This window comes from Phyllobates terribilis, unplaced genomic scaffold (assembly GCF_046119375.1).
Source record: "Phyllobates terribilis strain yellow unplaced genomic scaffold, ASM4611937v1 Scaffold_13__5_contigs__length_258822181, whole genome shotgun sequence".
In the NCBI taxonomy this organism is placed as follows: domain Eukaryota; kingdom Metazoa; phylum Chordata; class Amphibia; order Anura; family Dendrobatidae; genus Phyllobates; species Phyllobates terribilis.
The window spans coordinates 159007198-159024659 of record NW_027362773.1 but is presented as its reverse complement, the minus strand read 5'-3'; the positions used below and the strand labels follow the sequence as shown (position 1 = coordinate 159024659).

General features: G+C 45.8%; 1 protein-coding gene across 4 annotated transcripts; it reads right to left on the bottom strand.

The window, feature by feature from the left end:
* Nucleotides 1-11103: 11103 nt before the first annotated feature.
* On the bottom strand, nucleotides 11104-16831 carry SLC35C1 (solute carrier family 35 member C1). 4 transcript variants are annotated; one of them, XM_073658839.1, is made up of 3 exons: nucleotides 16731-16831; nucleotides 15085-15593; nucleotides 11104-14041 (listed from the first exon to the last, which is right to left on the bottom strand). In XM_073658839.1, the coding sequence occupies exons 2-3, from the start codon at nucleotides 15563-15565 to the stop codon at nucleotides 13476-13478; spliced, it is 1047 nt and encodes a 348-aa protein (XP_073514940.1). In that variant the 5' UTR covers nucleotides 15566-15593; nucleotides 16731-16831; the 3' UTR covers nucleotides 11104-13475. The 4 variants fall into 4 exon arrangements, with proteins under 4 accessions (XP_073514940.1, XP_073514938.1, XP_073514937.1 ...); XM_073658837.1 differs by having other exon boundaries at nucleotides 16666-16821; XM_073658836.1 differs by having other exon boundaries at nucleotides 16383-16772.
* Between the last annotated feature and the right edge of the window lie 631 nt (nucleotides 16832-17462).

The window sequence follows — 17462 nt, the reverse complement described above, 5'->3', positions numbered from 1 at the left end:
TGAGCAACAGAGATACTTTATCTGTGCGTGTTAGGCCTCATCCTGCGCGCTAGGCCGAGCACACTCCGATTTGTACATTTCTAGTAGGCACTTTTTTTTTTTTTTTTTTTTTTCTTTTAGGACTAAGTAGCACCTTTATATCACAGTCATATTTTTCCAGACCAACCGAAGAGACAGGCAAAGATTATGCCGTTGTTGTCATGAGACCCGCCATCATAACACGACTTGCTTCTGTTATACGGATGAGAAAATACATCCGCAATATGGTTGTGTAAGGTTTTTTTGTTTTGTTTTTTTGTGGTACAAGCTGTCGTTTTTATTATTACCATTATTGGGACCATCCGACATACTATTCTCCTTTTTATTAATTTTTTTGGATGCTGAAATGACCCTAAGTGCGATTCTGCCATTTTCATTTTTAATTTACTTTATGGCGATCACCATACAGGATAAATATTATGGTATTTTATTAGTTTGGTCAGTTCTTCATGTGGTGATGACAAATTTATTTATTTTTTCATTTTTGTTTTTAGATTTTAATAACGTTCTGGGAAAAGGAGGGTGAAATTAACTTTTCTAGATTTTTTTAAAATATTTTTTATTAGTTCTCCTAGGGAACTTGATTGCTAATAAATCTCAATGCAATCCTATATCACCGATAACCTATTAAGCCCACCCACAGGTATACAAATATGGCAGACACGGTGGCCCATGATTAAATTACCACCCGGCAGCCATTATATTGTTACCAACACCCTGCAATCGTGTTGTGGTGGGGTCCATATGTGTCGGAAGGGACACCTTCCCCCATATCAACCTCTTAAATGCCACCGTCACGATTGCCAGCTGCATTTAAAGGGTTTAACAGCTGAACTCCAAGCTGGCTCTGATAGACTCGGGGTGCCAGCTGTATATCACAGCTTCCGGGCCGCCGCACGATACATGTAGTGTGCACAGGTTCCAAGCTGATACCTGGGCAGTGAGCATGGCCGGAAAGAGCACGACGCTACTGAAAGTGTACGGCCAGCTGATCCTAATGTTATGGAATATTATCATTAACTGATGGAAATCCTCCTTTAATATGAAATGCTCTGCCACCTTTCTGCATTTGTTCCTCCATGGCCATAAATGCACAATTTCTAGAGATGCACCCTTTGGCACATTACCCATCCCCGGAGCTAACATTATAAAGTTTTATAGGATATTTCCATGCGGCTCAGTGGAAGAAGAAGAAGCAATATCCCATCCTCCGCTCTCTGCACTTTGCTCTTTCATCTTGGATTTTAAAATAACAGGAATCGCTAATCGGCCGCCATATGTGGGTGCAACTTCCACACTTCCATTCGAACATCCAGATCTTTATTTGCACCTTTGGCTCTATGTTTTTATCTACACTGCTCAAAAAAATAAAGGGAACACTCAAATAACACATCCTAGATCTGAAGGAATGAAATATTCTCATTGAATACTTTGTTCTGTACAAAGTTGAATGTGCTGACAAGAAAATCACACGAAAATCATCAATGGAAATCTAATTTATTAACCAATGGAGGCCTGGATTTGGAGTCACCCCCAAAATTAAAGTGGAAAAACACACTACAGGCTGATCCAACTTTGATGTAATGTCCTTAAAACAAGTCAAAATGAGGCTCAGTATTGTGTGTGGCCCCCATGTGCCTGTATGACCTCCCTACAACGCCTGGGCATGCTCCTGATGAGGTTGTGGATGGTCTCCTGTGGGATCTCCTCCCAGACCTGGACTAAAGCATCCGCCAACTCGTGGACAGTCTGTGGTGCAACGTGACGTTGGTGGATGGAGCGAGACATGATGTCCCAGATGTGCTCAATCGGATTCAGGTCTGGGGAAAGGGCGGGCCAGTCCATAGCTTCAATGCCTTCATCTTGCAGGAACTGCTGACACACTCCAGCCACATGAGGTCTGGCATTATCCTGCATTAGGAGGAACACAAGGCCAACCGCACCAGCATATGGTCTCACAAGGGGTCTGAGGATCTCATCTCGGTACCTAATGGCAGTCAGGCTACCTCTGGCGAGCACATGGAGGGCTGTGCGGCCCTCCAAAGAAATGCCACCCCACACCATTACTGACCCACTGCCAAACGGGTCATGCTGAAAGATGTTGCAAGCAGCAGATCGCTCTCCACGGCGTCTCCAGACTCTGTCAGGTCTGTCACATGTGCTCAGTGTGAACCTGCTTTCATCTGTGAAGAGCACAGGGCGCCAGCGGCGACTTTGCCAATCCTGGTGTTCTGTGGCAAATGCCAAGTGTCCTGCACGGTGTTGGGCTGTGAGCACCACCCCCATCTGTGGACGTCGGGCCCTCATAACACCCTCATGGAGTCGGTTTCTAACCGTTTGTGCAGACACATGCACATTTGTGACCAGCTGGAGGTCATTTTGCAGGGCTCTGGCAGTGCTCCTCCTGTTCCTCCTTGCACAAAGGCAGAGGTAGCGGTCCTGCTGCTGGGTTGCTCCCCTCCTACGGCCTCCTCCACGTCTCCTGGTGTACTGGCCTGTCTCCTGGTAGCGCTTCCAGCCTCTGGACACTACGCTGACAGACACAGCAAACCTTCTTGCCAGAGCTCGCATTGATGTGCCATCCTGGATGAGCTGCATTACCTGAGCAACTTCTGTGGGTTGTAGAGTCCATCTCATGCTACCACGAGTGTGAAAGCACAACCAACATTCAAAAGTGACCAAAACATCAGCCAGAAAGCATTGGTACTGAGATGTGGTCTGTGGTCCCCACCTGCAGAACCACTCCTTTATTGAGGGTGTCTTGATAATTGCCAATAATTTCCATCTATTGTCTATTCCATTTGCACAACAGCATGTGAAATTGATTGTCAATCAGTGTTGCTTCCTAAGTGGACAGTTTGATTTCACATAAGTTTGATTTACTTGGAGTTATATTCTGTTGTTTAAGTGTACCCTTTATTTTTTTGAGCAGTGTATATGATGTTTTTCATCTTTTTGCATTCCACGTGTTTTGTTTTTTTTTAAACCGTGCATATGTTAATCTAGCGCTGGGACCCACTTTCATATATGCCACCTGTCCCATAGAGTTACTATATATGGCGGTACATACATTTGTGAGAGATCCAGGCGGGCTCTTTGGACACGGAGTGTCCACAAAAAAAAACTTTTTTTTTATCCATATGATAGTCCGTTTGCATTCCTTTTTTTTTTTTTTTTCAACCATGGAGGCCGAAAAGAGGCCCAAGTTAGGCTGCGTTCCCACAGTGAGTTTTTTGGTGAGTTTTTTTTTTACTCTGCGTATGTTTGAAAACATGCATATAACCTATTTTATTTAATGGGTGTAGAAATGGTGCAGAAAATCTGCAACATTGTGGAAACATAGCTTTAAGCCAATTGTTACCAAACTGATGTGAAGGAGGTTCCCAAGCATCTCCTGGAGTGCATTCATGTTCTGTCCATCATTTGCATGGATTCATTCACTTTAATATTTGCATGAAAAAAAAAAAAACACAGTCTAATACAGCTTCAAAAAAGTGGATGAGATTCCTATACAGTGGGTACGGAAAGTATTCAGACTCGTTTAAATTTTTCACTCTTTGTTTCATTGCAGCCATTTGTTAAATTCTAAAAAGTTCATTTTTTTTCTCATTAAAGTCCACTCTGCACCCCATCTTGACTGAAAAAAAACAGAAATGTAGAAATTTTTGCAAATTTATTAAAAAAGAAAAACAAATATCACATGGTCATAAGTTTTTAGACCCTTTGCTTGGTATAGAGTTGAAGCCCCCTTTTGAGCTAGTACAGCCATGAGTCTTCTTGGGAATGATGCGACAAGTTTTTCACACCTGGATTTGGGGATCCTCGGCCATTCTTCCTTGCAGATCCTCTCCAGTTCCGTCAGGTTGGATGGTGAACGTTGGTGGACAGCCATTTTCAGGTTTCTCCAGAGATGCTCAATTGGGTTTCGGTCAGGGCTCTGGCTGGGCCAGTCAAGAATGGTCACAGAGTTGTTCTGAAGCCACTCCTTTGTTATTTTAGCTGTGTGCTTAGGGTCATTGTCTTGTTGGAAGATGAACCTTCCGCCTGAGGTCTGAGGTCCAGAGCACTCTGGAAGAGGTTTTCATCCAGGATATCTCTGTACTTGGCCGCATTCACGTTTCCTTCAATTGCAACCAATCATCCTGTCCCAGCAGCTGAAAACACCCCCATAGTATGATGCTGCCACCACCATGTTTCACTGTTGGGATTGTATTGGGCTGGTCATGAGCAGTGCCTGGTTTTCTCCACACATACCGCTTAGCATTATCACCAAAAAGTTCTATCTTCGTCTCATCAGACCAGAGAATCTTATTTCTCATAGTCTGGGAGTCCTTCATGTGTTTTTGAGCTAACTCTATGCGAGCTTTCATATGTCTTGCACTGAGGAGAGGCTTCCGTCGGGCCACTCTGCCATAAAGGCCCGACTGGTGGAGGGCTGCAGTGATAGTTGACTTTGTGGAACTTTCTCCCATCTCCCTTCTGCATCTCTGGAGCTCAGCCACAGTGATCTTGGGGTTCTTCTTTACCTCCTCACCAAGGCTCTTCTCCCACGATTGCTCAGTTTGGCTGGATGGCCAGGTCTAGGAAGACTTCTTGTGGTCCCAAACTTCTTCCATTTAAGGATTATGGAGGCCACTGTGCTCTTAGGAACCGTGAGTAATGCAGAAATTCTTTTGTAACCTTGGCCAGATCTGTGCCTTGCCACAGTTCTGTCTCTGAGCTCCTTGGGCAGTTCCTTTGAGCTCATGATTCTCATTTGGTCTGACATGCACTGTGAGCTGTGAGGTCTTATATAGACAGGTGTGTGCCTTTCCAAATCAAGTCCTATCAGTTTAATTAAACACAGCTGGACTCCAATGAAGGAGTAGAACCATCTCAAGGAGGATCACAAGGAAATGGACAGCATGTGACTTAAATATGAGTGTCTGAGCAATGGGTCTGAATACTTATGATCATGCGATATTTCAGTTTTTCTTTTTTTAATAAATTTGCAAAAATTTCTACGTTTGTTTTTTTCCAGTCAAGATGGGGTGCAGAGTGTACTTTAACCCCTTAATAACATCTGACGTACTAATACGCGTCTGTGCCCTGGGACTTAAGAGCCAGACCCGTATTAGTACATCATTGCGATCGCGCGCGCACACAGGCTGTGCGGGCACGATCGCCGCCGGGTGTCAGCTGATTGTCACAGCTGACACCCGGTACTATGTGCAGGGAGCGGTCCTGCACCGCTCCCAGCACATTAACCCCCGCGATGCTGCGATCGAAGTCGATCGCGGCATTGCGGGGGCAAGGGGAGGTGATCGGCGATACTCACCTCCTCTTCCGGCTTCCAGCGCAGTCTGCAAAGGCTTCCCGGGTGTTGCCATGACGACCCGATGTCGTCATGACAACATCCGGGTCACCAGAGAGCAGGAAGATTGCTTGGACATGCGCAGTGCATCTCCAAGCAATCTTCACACTGTGCATTTCTGACAGCCTTCATGGCATAGGGATGGTGCTCCATTCCTGTGCCATGCAGGCGATCAGAAAAAAAAAAGTGAAAGTCCCAGAGTGGGACAAAGTAATAAAGTGTATAAACTGTGTGAAAGTGGAAAAAAAAAAAAAAAAAATGTGCAAAAATATTATAAAAAAATAAAAAAAATAATACACCAAAAATAAAAATATAATGTCCCCATCAATAAATATTATTATAAAAAAAAAAAAAAAAACAATAAAAGTACACATATTTGGTATCGCCGCGTCCGGAAAATCTGACCTATAAAACTGTCCCACTAGTTAACCCCTTCAGTGAACACGGTAAAAAAAAAAAAAAAAAAAAAAAAAAACGAAGTAAAAAACAATGCTTTATCACCATACCGCCAAACAAAAAGTGGAATAACACGCGATCAAAAAGACGCATATAAATAAAAATGATACCGCTGAAAACGTCATCTCGTCCCGCAAAAAAAAAGCCGCCATACAGCTCCATCAGCCGAAAAATAAAAAAGTTATAGCTCTCAGAATAAAGCGATACTAAAAAATATTTTTTTCTATAAAAAAGCTTTTATTGTGTATAAGCGCCAAAACATAGAAAAATGATACAAATGTGGTACCGCTGTAAACGTACTGACCCGAAGAATAAAGCTGCCTCATCAATTTTACCACACGCGGAACAGAATAATAATAATAAAAAAAAAAAACAATTCCTGAATTGTTGGTTTTTGTTTATTCTGCCTCCCAAAAATCGAAATCGAAAGCGATCAAAAAATGTCACCAATAACAACGTCAAGTCATCCCGCAAAAAACGAGCCGTCACATGACTGTCTGCCAAAATCTGGAAAAATTATAGCTCTCAAAATATGGCGATGCAAAAACTAGATTTTACAAAAAATGCGTCTTTTAGTGTGTGACAGCTGTCAGTCATAAAAACCCCATATGATTCTGGCATTGCTGTAATCACACCGACCCGAAGAATAAAGTCGTCTAATCACTTATACCGCACAAGGAACGGCGTCAAAAATAAACTCTTGGGTTAGGATTGGGCTAGGGTTAGGGCTGGGTTTGGGGCTAGGGTTGTGCTGGGGCTAGGGTTGTGCTAGGGCTAGGGTTGTGCTGGGGCTAGGGTTGTGCTGGGGCTAGGGTTGTGCTGGGGCTAGGGTTGTGCTAGGGTTAGGGCTGGGGTTGGGATTTTTTTCAAAAGTAAGAAAAAAAGATGACGATATGGCGACTAGTGTTGAGAGCAAGTGCTCGCTACTTGAGTTTGCATCGGGTGCTCTGGTATGCATTGAGTATCGTGGGTATTTGAGTGACATGCTCGAGTCTCTGCCCCATATGCTTCGCGGCCAAAAAACTTTACGGGGATTGCCTGCCATGCACGAGCGATCCCCGCATGTTTTTTTTTGGGTGTCTAATAACCGTGAAACATGCGGAGCAGGGACTCGAGCATGTCACTCGAGCACACGCTGTACATGGTGCATACCTGAGTACCCGATGCAAACTCAAGTAGCGAGCACTTGCGCTCAAGAATAATGACAACTTATTCAATATGATGACCTAATGTAAACAAATTCTGTGCCGTACCTCTGGGTTCAAAATGTTCACTACACACCTTAATAAAATCCTTGAGGGGTATAGTTTCCAAAATGGGGACACTTGTGGGGGAGCTCCACTGTTTAGGCACATCACGGGCTCTCCAAACGCGACATGGTGTCCGCTAACAAATTGAATGGAAAATCGGCTCAAATTGTTAGCGGACGCCATGTTGCGTTTGGAGAGCCCCTGTGTGCCCAAACATTGGAGCTCCCCCACAAGTGACCCCATTTTGGAAACTAGACCCCCCAAGGCACCTATCTAGATGCATAGTGAGCACTTGGAATCCCCAGGTGCTTCACAAATTGATTCGTAAAAGTGAAAAAAAAAACACTTTTTCATTTTTATGAATCAATTTGTGAAGCACCTGGGGTTCCAAGTGCTCACTATGAATCTAGATAGGTGCCTTGGGGGGTCTAGTTTCCAAAATGGGGTCACTTGTGGGGGAGCTCCAATGTTTGGGCACGCAGGGACTCTCTAAATGCAACATGGTATCCGCTAACAAATTGAATGGAAAATCGGCTCAAATTGTTAGCGGACACCACATTGCGTTTGGAGAGCCCCTCTGTGCCCAAACTTTGGAGCTCCCCCATTTTGGAAACTAGACCCCCCAAGGCACCTTTCTAGATGCATAGTGAGCACTTGGAACCCCAGGTGCTTCACAAATTGATTCATAAAAATGAAAAAGTGTTTTTTTTTTTCATTTTTACGAATCAATTTGTGAAGCACCTGGGGGTTCCAAGTGCTAGTTTCCAAAATGGGGTCACTTGTGGGGGAGCTCCAAAGTTTGGGCACAGAGGGGCTCTCCAAACGCAATGTGGTGTCCGCTAACAATTTGAGCCGATTTTCCATTCAATTTGTTAGCGGATACCATGTTGCATTTAGAGAGTCCCTGTGTGCCCAAACATTGGAGCTCCCCCACAAGTGACCCCATTTTGGAAACTAGACCCCCCAAGGCACCTATCTAGATGCATAGTGAGCAGTTGGAACCCCCAGGTGCTTCACAAATTGATTCGTAACAATGAAAAAGTGTTTTTTTTTTCACTTTTTCATTTTTACGAATCAATTTGTGAAGCACCTGGGGGTTGCAACTGCTCACTATGCATCTAGATAGGTGCCTTGGGGGGTCTAGTTTCCAAAATGGGGTCACTTGTGGGGGAGCTCCAATGTTTGGGCACACAGGGGCTCTCTAAACGCAACATGGTGTCCGCTAATTATTCAAGCAAATTTTACAATCAAAAAGTCAAATGGCGCTCCTTCCCTTCCGAGCCCTACAGTGCGCCCAAACAGTGTTTTTTCCCCAAATATTGGGTATCTGCGTGCCCAGGGGAAATTGCACAACAAATTTTGGGGTCCATTTTTTCTTGTTACCCCTGTGAAAATAAAAAAATTGGGTCTAAAGTAACATTTTTGTGAAAAAAGTTAAATGTTCATTTTTTTCTTCCACATTCAAAAAATTCCTATGAAGCACCTGAAGGGTTAATAAAGTTCTTGAATGTGGTTTTGAGCACCTTGAGGGGTGCAGTTTTTAGAATGGTGTCACTTTTGGGTATTTTCTGTCATAAAGACCCCTCAAAGTGACTTCAAATGTGATGTGGTCCCTAAAAAAATGGTTTTGTAAATTTTGTTGGAAAAATGAGAAATCGCTGGTCAACTTTTAACCCTTATAGCTCCCTAACAAAAAAAAATTTTGGTTCCAAAATTGTGCTGATGTAAAGTAGACATGTGGGAAATGTTATTTATTAACTCTTTTGTGTGACATATCGCTCTGATTTTAGGGCTTAAAAATTCAATTTCTGAAAATTGCAAAATTTTCAAAATTTTCGCCAAATTTCCGTTTTTTTCACAAATAAACGCAAGTGATATCGAAGAAATTTTTCCACAATCATGAAGTACAATATGTCACGAAAAAACAATCTCAGAATCAGGGGGATCCGTTGAAGCGTTCCGGAGTAATTACCTCATAAAGTGACAGTGGTCAGAATTGTAAAAATTGGCCCGGTCATTAACGTGCAAACCACCCGCGGGGCTTAAGGGGTTAATGAGAAAAAAAAATGAACTTTTTGGAATTTACCAAATGGCTGCAATGAAACAGAGTGAAAAATTTAAAGGGGTCTGAATACTTTCCGTACCCACTGTAAATCTCACGCCCGCGACGCTTTTTGTTTAATGCTACGGAAATTGGTCTTCGGTGCATTATATTAAAAATATGCAGTATGTTAATTTCTCTTGGGGTAAATATGCATTAAATTTGTAAATTTTCCACATTGACTTGAATGAGGTGCGGAAATTCTGCACATAAAAATTGTGTAAAGTGGTTCCTAAAAACGTATGTAAAATCCAGGCATGACTTTATCAATAATGTTTTAGAAAAGTTAGGGAACTCCGCAAACAGGAAGTTTCCAAAATAAAGTAGTTGTATTTAAAAACTTGGCTTAACAAAAAGAGACATGTCTAAATTAGGTAGTTGATGCAGAAACATGGCTGACAATTTGTAGCATCCAAATTACACCGATTCTTAGCCATAGGTTTCCATGCTGATCGTCTTTCCCACTCTATAGGGATCTATTCAGGGGACTGGTTGAAGGTCCCAATATTCAGGGGACTGGTTGAAGGTCCCAATATCCAGTGGTAATATCCCTTTAATTTTGACAAATCTTTAATCTATACACGGTAATTGAGTGCACGTATGGTTAATAACATGGGCATCAGACGTCTTGTGATCACATAATAGCAGCCTCTTCTGTAACCGGTCACGCCAACATCAAAGCCATTATTCCAGAGAACGGCGGCCGATTCACACGACGGACGCTGTGATTCATCAGCTTGTGAATGTAGTTATTGGGGTGCGTTACTTTATACTACGGCGCCATACTGCTGCATGGAGCACATCGCCCAGGGATGGAAACGCTGCAGATGGACGGTGTGGATTTGTGCATAGAAAATCCACAGCAGATTATGGTACAATGGTTGTGGATGGAACAAGTCTCCTCCTCTATGAGCAAAATTTAATTTTCTTTTAATCCACAAAATCACGATTTTTGTTACAGATTTTCACCCCGTTAGAAAAATGTTCACACATTGCGGCAGATATTTCTGCAACTATCCCATTCATCTGAAATTCATGAATGAATAAGGCTGAGGTCAGACATCAGTATAGCACGGTCTGCACCGATGGGCCGTGGGGCTTCGGACCTGAACTTGAGATTCTTATACATGCCTAGTTCAAGGTCAGGAGACCACGGCGGCCAGTCCGTGCACCGCGGCCAGTCCGTGCACCGCGGCCTGTACTCAGACGTCTGTGTATCATGGTCTGAGTCCAACTTTCAGCCGCTAAATTTTCTGCAACCAAATCTGCAGCATGTACATATACCCTTAGGTTAAGTTCCCACTCGGGTCCACTGCGGACCTCCCGCGGTTGCTGATATCAGTGCAAAGAAGGATCAGCGCATTTCAGGCTTTGTACTGCAAAGGCGAGCTACTCTGGTCAATTTACGCTGCAGATATATTTTGCACTGTGTATATGAGATTTCTTAAAACTCACATGCATTACGCTGTAGAACAGGATTTTCTGCAAGCGAATACGCAGCAGAATATCACCATGTAATGCAAAGGAAAATAAATAATCCACAACTGATGGTTTTTTCCATCCCGTTGATATATGATACGGGTTCATCCGCCCGGCTGTAAGGCACACGGACCCGGAGTACAGGGGTGTTAGGAATCTTCCGCACCTTTACTATTGCAGAGGATCTTAAGAGCGAGACATCCACCAGCGCCGGATGTATTGGGCGAAGTTCATATTTGCGCCGGATACTCGGGTCATAAATTCCAGCAGATTAGGCTCCATCAGCTCAGAGCCCATTGTAAGTCTCCGGTACTTGTCAGGTTTACACACCCATTCAAGTTGTGCAACCGGTATGACATTAACGCTTTGTGCTTGTAACTATAGGAAGGGAATAAGTTACAAAACAATCAAAATGATTACCGGGCTTGGGCTGTTATACAAGTTTTTATTATAGCTTAAAAGACTAAATGAGGAGCGACGTGTAATATCTTCCTCCAGGTTGGAGGTCTCCCTGCAAAAGACGAGCTGTACCTTCAGGAGAGCCTGGGCACTTAGCATTATGTCCATAGAGGCTACTTACGCCTTTGTACAATTTTTTTTTTATTACTCATTTGTTTCCTAAATGGAAAGTTAACTTTTTAAATAGTAGAAATTAAAGAAATGAATGAAGACTATTTTCATGCAGCAGATGCTGTGTAGGTTCTTTATCTAGTTTAGTGCGGTGCAAAAATGTTACAAATCATTAAGGATTCCCCCTTAACAGTAGAAAGGGGAGAAAGTATTGCAGTGAGGGCAGAGAAAGCAGAAAAGCACATGGAGAGGAAATAAATGCAGGACAGAAGCAGTGCTGCTTCTATGAGCTAATGAAGACAGCAGCATCCTGGCTACACACAGCGCTCCCATCCAGCCTATATACCGGGAAAGGCACAGATGGCTCCCATCCAGCCTATATTACCGGAAGAGGCACAGACGGCTCCCATCTAGCCTATATTACCGAAAGAGGCACAGACGGCTCCCATCCAGCCTATATTACCGGCAGAGGCAGACAGAGCTCACATATCCAGCCTATGTTACCGGAAGAGGTACAGACCGCTCCCATATCCAGCCTATATTACCGGGAAAGGCACAGATGGCTCCCATCCAGCCTATATTACCGGCAGAGGCGCTCAGACTTCACATCCAGCCTGCCCGCTCACTGAATTGATGTCACACAGCAAAAGAGCAGTCAGTAAAGCAGGAGAAGAAGGCGCTGGGTGGGGATTAGAGCTGGAGTGACAAAGGCATGAAAGTGCTTCTACTCGGCCAAAGCACTTAAGCCTCATTTGCATATCAATTTAAACTCTGGTTTCTCAGTAACAGATGGTCCTTGATATGAGACGCCGCCTGATAACAGTCACTCACCTGAGAGCAAACAGTATGAATAAAGTTTTATACAAATCAGTCATTCACAGCAGAGATTCAGAGGTACAAATGCAATTGTTTTTTTTTTTATGATTTTAAGAAATCCTACGTAAAAACAGCAGCGACTTCTAGAAGATTGTAGTTTCTTCATTGTAAACGTTAATGATTCACTTCAGCTCGTGCGACCACCTTATGCCATGTAACAGCCCTCAAACCCGCCTATATACTAAAGGGAACATGGTTGCTTTCTGCTAAAAACAGCACCGCCCCCTGCAGGTAGTGCCTGGTATTACATCTCTATTCAATGGGTCAGAGTTGCAGTACCAGACATGACCTGGACACAGAGGTGGAGCCATTTATTTGCGGATAAAGCTGCCATGTTCTCCCAATCCCGAAAAAAAAAAAAAATTAACTGAAATTATTTTCATAGAATCGTCCGTCAATTTGTAATAATATAAAATAATTATTAAACAGTTTCTAGCAAACCTGAATGACCTATGTATGTGGTCCCATGACAACACTTACTGTCACAAAACGGAATTTCTTTCTATACTGGGTGGAATATCTGAATAGCACGAGAGTGGAGGAACCACAGGCGGCTCGTTTGCCTTATAATAGGACTTCTGCAGTTTCGTTAGTAGCAGCCATATTTGTTATTGGGGGGGATTCACAAATGGCGTAATTTCCACAATATAAAAATCTGCACCAATTTACCTTTTTGCAACAAATGTGAATCCCCCCAGCCCAGCTTTTCCAGGATCCTTGAATGGAAAATCTGCTTAGCCATGCATTAAAGGGGTTGTCTTAAAGAGGCAACTTTGCAATTTACTTTTCATTAGATATCTTCTCTTTCCTCAAGAAGTGGCTTTTTTTTTTACTGATAATAGCCTAGGTTACCGGCCACCTCTGCAATCTGCCAGAAGTGGTCTCCTCAGCAAGGAGCGCAGCGCTTACAAGCTGTTTGGAATAGACTTGTAAGCGCTGCTCAGATTCAGCTTCTGTGCTATTCCGGTGCTGCAGAGGTAACGTTACCTCTGCTAGCACCACTGGAGAGAGCACAGTTCGGCCCAGCAGCACAACCATGCTGCTGGTCCAAACTGTCAATCATCCAGGGCACACCGCCTCCTGGCAAGCAGAAAGCTGGGAGGAAGGGGAGCAGTGCGCTCCTGATCAAGACCCCAGGTCTACCTCTAATACAGATTTACCATTCCGGCCTCTGGGAAAGCGGGATGTCAACAATTGCGGGAGCTGTAACAGTGGCCATATTGGTTGTAGCCCACCGGGGTCTGCCATCTGTATGTACGCAGGTGACGCATACAGAACCCAGTTCATAAGAAGGGCACAATCCTGTCCCATACACATCAGTCCGGGCGGCATCCACATCTCCAGACGGGCATTACACCCCCGAGGAACTCTTCTCCTCGTTACTGTTCGCCTGCTCATCCTGATCTTGCGACTTCTTCATTTCCAGACCCTTCACCCACGTGTAGCAGAAGGAGCCGCCGAGCACCATGATATTGCTGGTCCACCACAGGAAACTCTTAGTCTGATGGTAGTAGGATACGGCCAGGACAGTCTGGGCACAGGCCTTGGCAGTGCCAGAGATGTTGTGGGTGAGAGGGCTGGTGAATTTAATCTGCATACCAGTCACGTAGCCGATAGCAAAGCCGAAAACGCCCCCGAGGATCATCATGCCCCAGAAGTAGGAGGAGTAAAGTTTGTCGAAGGCACTGAGGGTGTTCAGCTCCCCGAATACGAGCAGCAGGGGCAAGAAGAGGAAGCAGGCGTTCACGTTGTTGTAGAAAGTCAGGCGCCAGATGCTGCCGTCTACAGCCGGAAGGACTTTTTTTGTGTAAATGGCGTTCAGCGACACGCACAGACTGGCCAGGACGCCAAAGAAGATGCCGGCCCAGGATAGAGTGCCCTCTGCGCCCTCTTGGTCTATGCCCAGCCAAAAGCCTCCTGTGAGGGGAAAGAAGACAAAATAGATCAGAAAATACATTCAAATAACTTTGATAGGAAATCTAAAGTGGCCATATTATATTACAGGGCGACTCCAGCGCCCACATCAGAGGTGAGTGATGCCGGCCAGGACCGTGCATCATCTGCAAAGCCAATGTCATCAGCTAATAGCCAACGCGGAAGACAGCGGCGCCGGACAACCCCGATAAAAAGCTATTAGGAAATAACGAGGTGATAGTTTAGGGTCAACTAATGGGATCCCCACTGATCCTGAGAATAAGAGTCCCATGCCCACACGTGAACGGCGTGTATTGTGCATGTGTGACCTCTGCTCTATTCTATGGGGGCGGCAGTGAGGTATGAGCGAAGCCCACAGAGGTAGACGGCGCAGAGGTCACACGTGCATGACCATTCCTATATAAGTGACTATAGCTATGGCCACACGTTCACTACTGCTCCATTCACATGAGGCACAAGACGCCCGTTCTCGTAGTCTGTGGCGATCCCAGTGGTCACCATCTATCCTTTGTGTGTGGAAAATCTGCAGTTTGCTGCAATGTATCAGCGTAGAAGATCTATTTGTAGTTGATGCATTTATACAATTGTCTGCATCGAAAACAATTGTTGCAAAACTTCAGCCACGAGATATTGAAACAGTCCTTGTCCACGTCTGGCCATAAAAGCAAAGGGCTCCTAAATCCGCAGCAGGACAAGCGCTTCCTTGACTTTTGGAGGGTGGTGGGTTTACTTTTAGCAACTGCGACCTGTCCTAGACATGAACTTTTTAAATTTTTCACTGCTGAGGCTTTGCTACAGTTGTGTCTAGGGTGACAATTATCTCCTGCTGACAGTTTGCTACAATGTACCAGTCTAGATGCAATTTTGATGCAATTGAAGCAAATTCTCAGCTGTGTGACGTAAGCGAGAAGGTTTCCATTCACCGCCAGCAAGCAGAAATTTTAAAAATAAAAACGTGAACAACCCGAACAAAGTATTTTAGAAAGTTGTGAGGTGGGCGCGCGTCGGGGGGGTTCAGGTCTTACCTAGTATGACCCCGCAGGACAGCAGGGCGTACAGCGAGGTGGTCTGCTTCAGTAAGACGTAGGACAGGAGCACGTTGAAGACGGTGCTCAGGCAGCGGCCCACCGTGTAGAAGGCCACGCCGAGGTACTTGAGGCACAGGTTGTTGAAGGTGATCATCCCGATGAAGACCACGGACAGTGGCAGGACGCTCCGCAGGACCTTGAGGTCGAAGCGGACAGAGGGGAAGTCCACGGCGGCCCCCGGGAGCAGCAGGGCCAGCAGGCTGAGCACCTTACACAGCAGCACCGTCACCAGGCACTGGAAGAAGGTGACGAAGAGCGGGGCGTCCAGGCGGAGCACCGGGGAGTCCAGCAGGTACTTATTCAGGAACACCATGGTGATGGAGATGAACCAGTAGAGCAGGACCACAAGGGCGATCTTCACTGCCCTCACCAGGAAGGCCTCTCCTGCCCCCTTCTCCTGCTCCCCGGACAGCGCCATCCTGAGGATGCCAGAGCGCTTCAGAGCCCTGTGCATGGTGAACAGAGGGAAGGTGAGGACAGCGGCACATGAAGCGGCGGCGCCCGCGGCACGGCGATATATATAGCGCACTCAGCACTCCGGCCACAAGAGGGCGCCCGACCGCTCCGCCCACAGTGCGCGGCCCAGGTGCGCTCTACACTGACATTTCCGGGGTGGGCGCCTTCTGATGACGTCACAATCAGCTGTAACTGTCGCTGGCAAGGAGCGGAGCAGCCATTAGTTTGGCGGTATACCACGAGTTAATGCAAATCTCTTCCCACTAAGTGACGTGAGTGCGCGGAGGTAATAATGTGTGAATACTGGCCAAGACCGACAGTGCCAGCCAGAGAATACCAGCTGCAGAGAGCGCCCCATATACAGTGCCAGCCGGAGAGTGGCCCATATACAGTGCCTGCCAGAGAATACAAGCTGCAGAGTACCCCTTATACAGTGCCAGCCAGAGAGTGCCCCCCTATACAGTGCCCCATATACAGTGTCAGACAGAGAGTGCCCCTTATACAGTGCCTGCCAGAGAATACCAGATGCAGAGTGCCCCATATACAGTCCCTGCCAGAGAGTGCCCCATATACAGTCCCTGCCAGAGTTCCCCATATACAGTCCATGCCAGAGAGTGCCCCATATACAGTGCCAGCCAGAGTGCCCCATATACAGTGTCAGCTAGAGAATACCAGATGCAGAGTGCCCCATATACAGTGCCTGACAGAGAAAACCCTTTATACAGTGCCATAACTGTACCAACCATAATATGCCTGTTAGAGTGCCCCTTTAACAGTACCAGTCAGAGCGTGCCTCTATGATCAGTCTTGGCCTCCATCGCGGCATGGTGATGGGTCCGGCGTCTGCGCTCCTGTTGCTCTGCACGGGCGTGGGACTAATAATATATCACTGTATACGGGGTGATACTCCGCTGTCAGTACACAGGGCTCTAATGCTCCACGTCCCAGCGCCCCGATATCACTGTGGACTTAGCAGTCAGTTCATTGATATCTCTGTAATCACATTGGCCCGGCTGCACCCACCGCCAGCAGGACGCCCCGTCATTTAGTGCCCGTCTGTACCTGTAAGATGACGGTCAGTTTTCACCAGGTGTTGCCCACCACAGGTGACTGCCAGCTCTGCTCACCTGCAGCGTCACACCAGGAACAGGAGACGATCGCAGAGTCACACCCAGCACATAAATAGCCCACAGATTCCTTGTCACAAAGCAGCAGCAGCCTGGTGAGCAGGTTCATCGGGTCACACATGAATAGCTCCATCCAACACACCCACCGCCCCTCTCATCACCTGCCCTTTACAAATTCAGGACGCCTTTATATCATAGTTGCGATGCTTTACGTGTTTTGACCCCTTTGTATCATAGCTGCGATGCTCTGCGTGTTCTGACTCCTTTCTCTCATAGCTGTGAGGCTCTGCATGCTCTGACCCCTTTTTATCATAGCTGTGATGCTCTGCGTGTTCTGAAGTCTTTCTGTCATAGCTGTGATGCTGTGTGTTCTGACCCCTTGCTATCACAGCTGCGATGCTCTGTGTGTCCTGACACCTTTCTATCATAGCTGCAATGCTCTGCATGTCCTAACTCCTTTCTATCACAGCTGCGATGCTGTGCGTGTCCTGGCACCTTTCTCTTACAGCTGCGATGCTCTGCGTGTGCTAACTCCTTTCTATCCTAGTTGCGATGCGCTGCATGTCCTGACCCCTTTCTATCATAGCTGCGATGCTCTGCGTGTCCTGACCCCTTTCTATCACAGCTGCGATGCTCTGTGTCCTGACCCCTTTCTATCATAGCTGCGATGCTCTGCGTGTCCTGACTCCTTTCTATCATAGCTGCGATGCTCTGCGTGTTCTGACTCCTTTC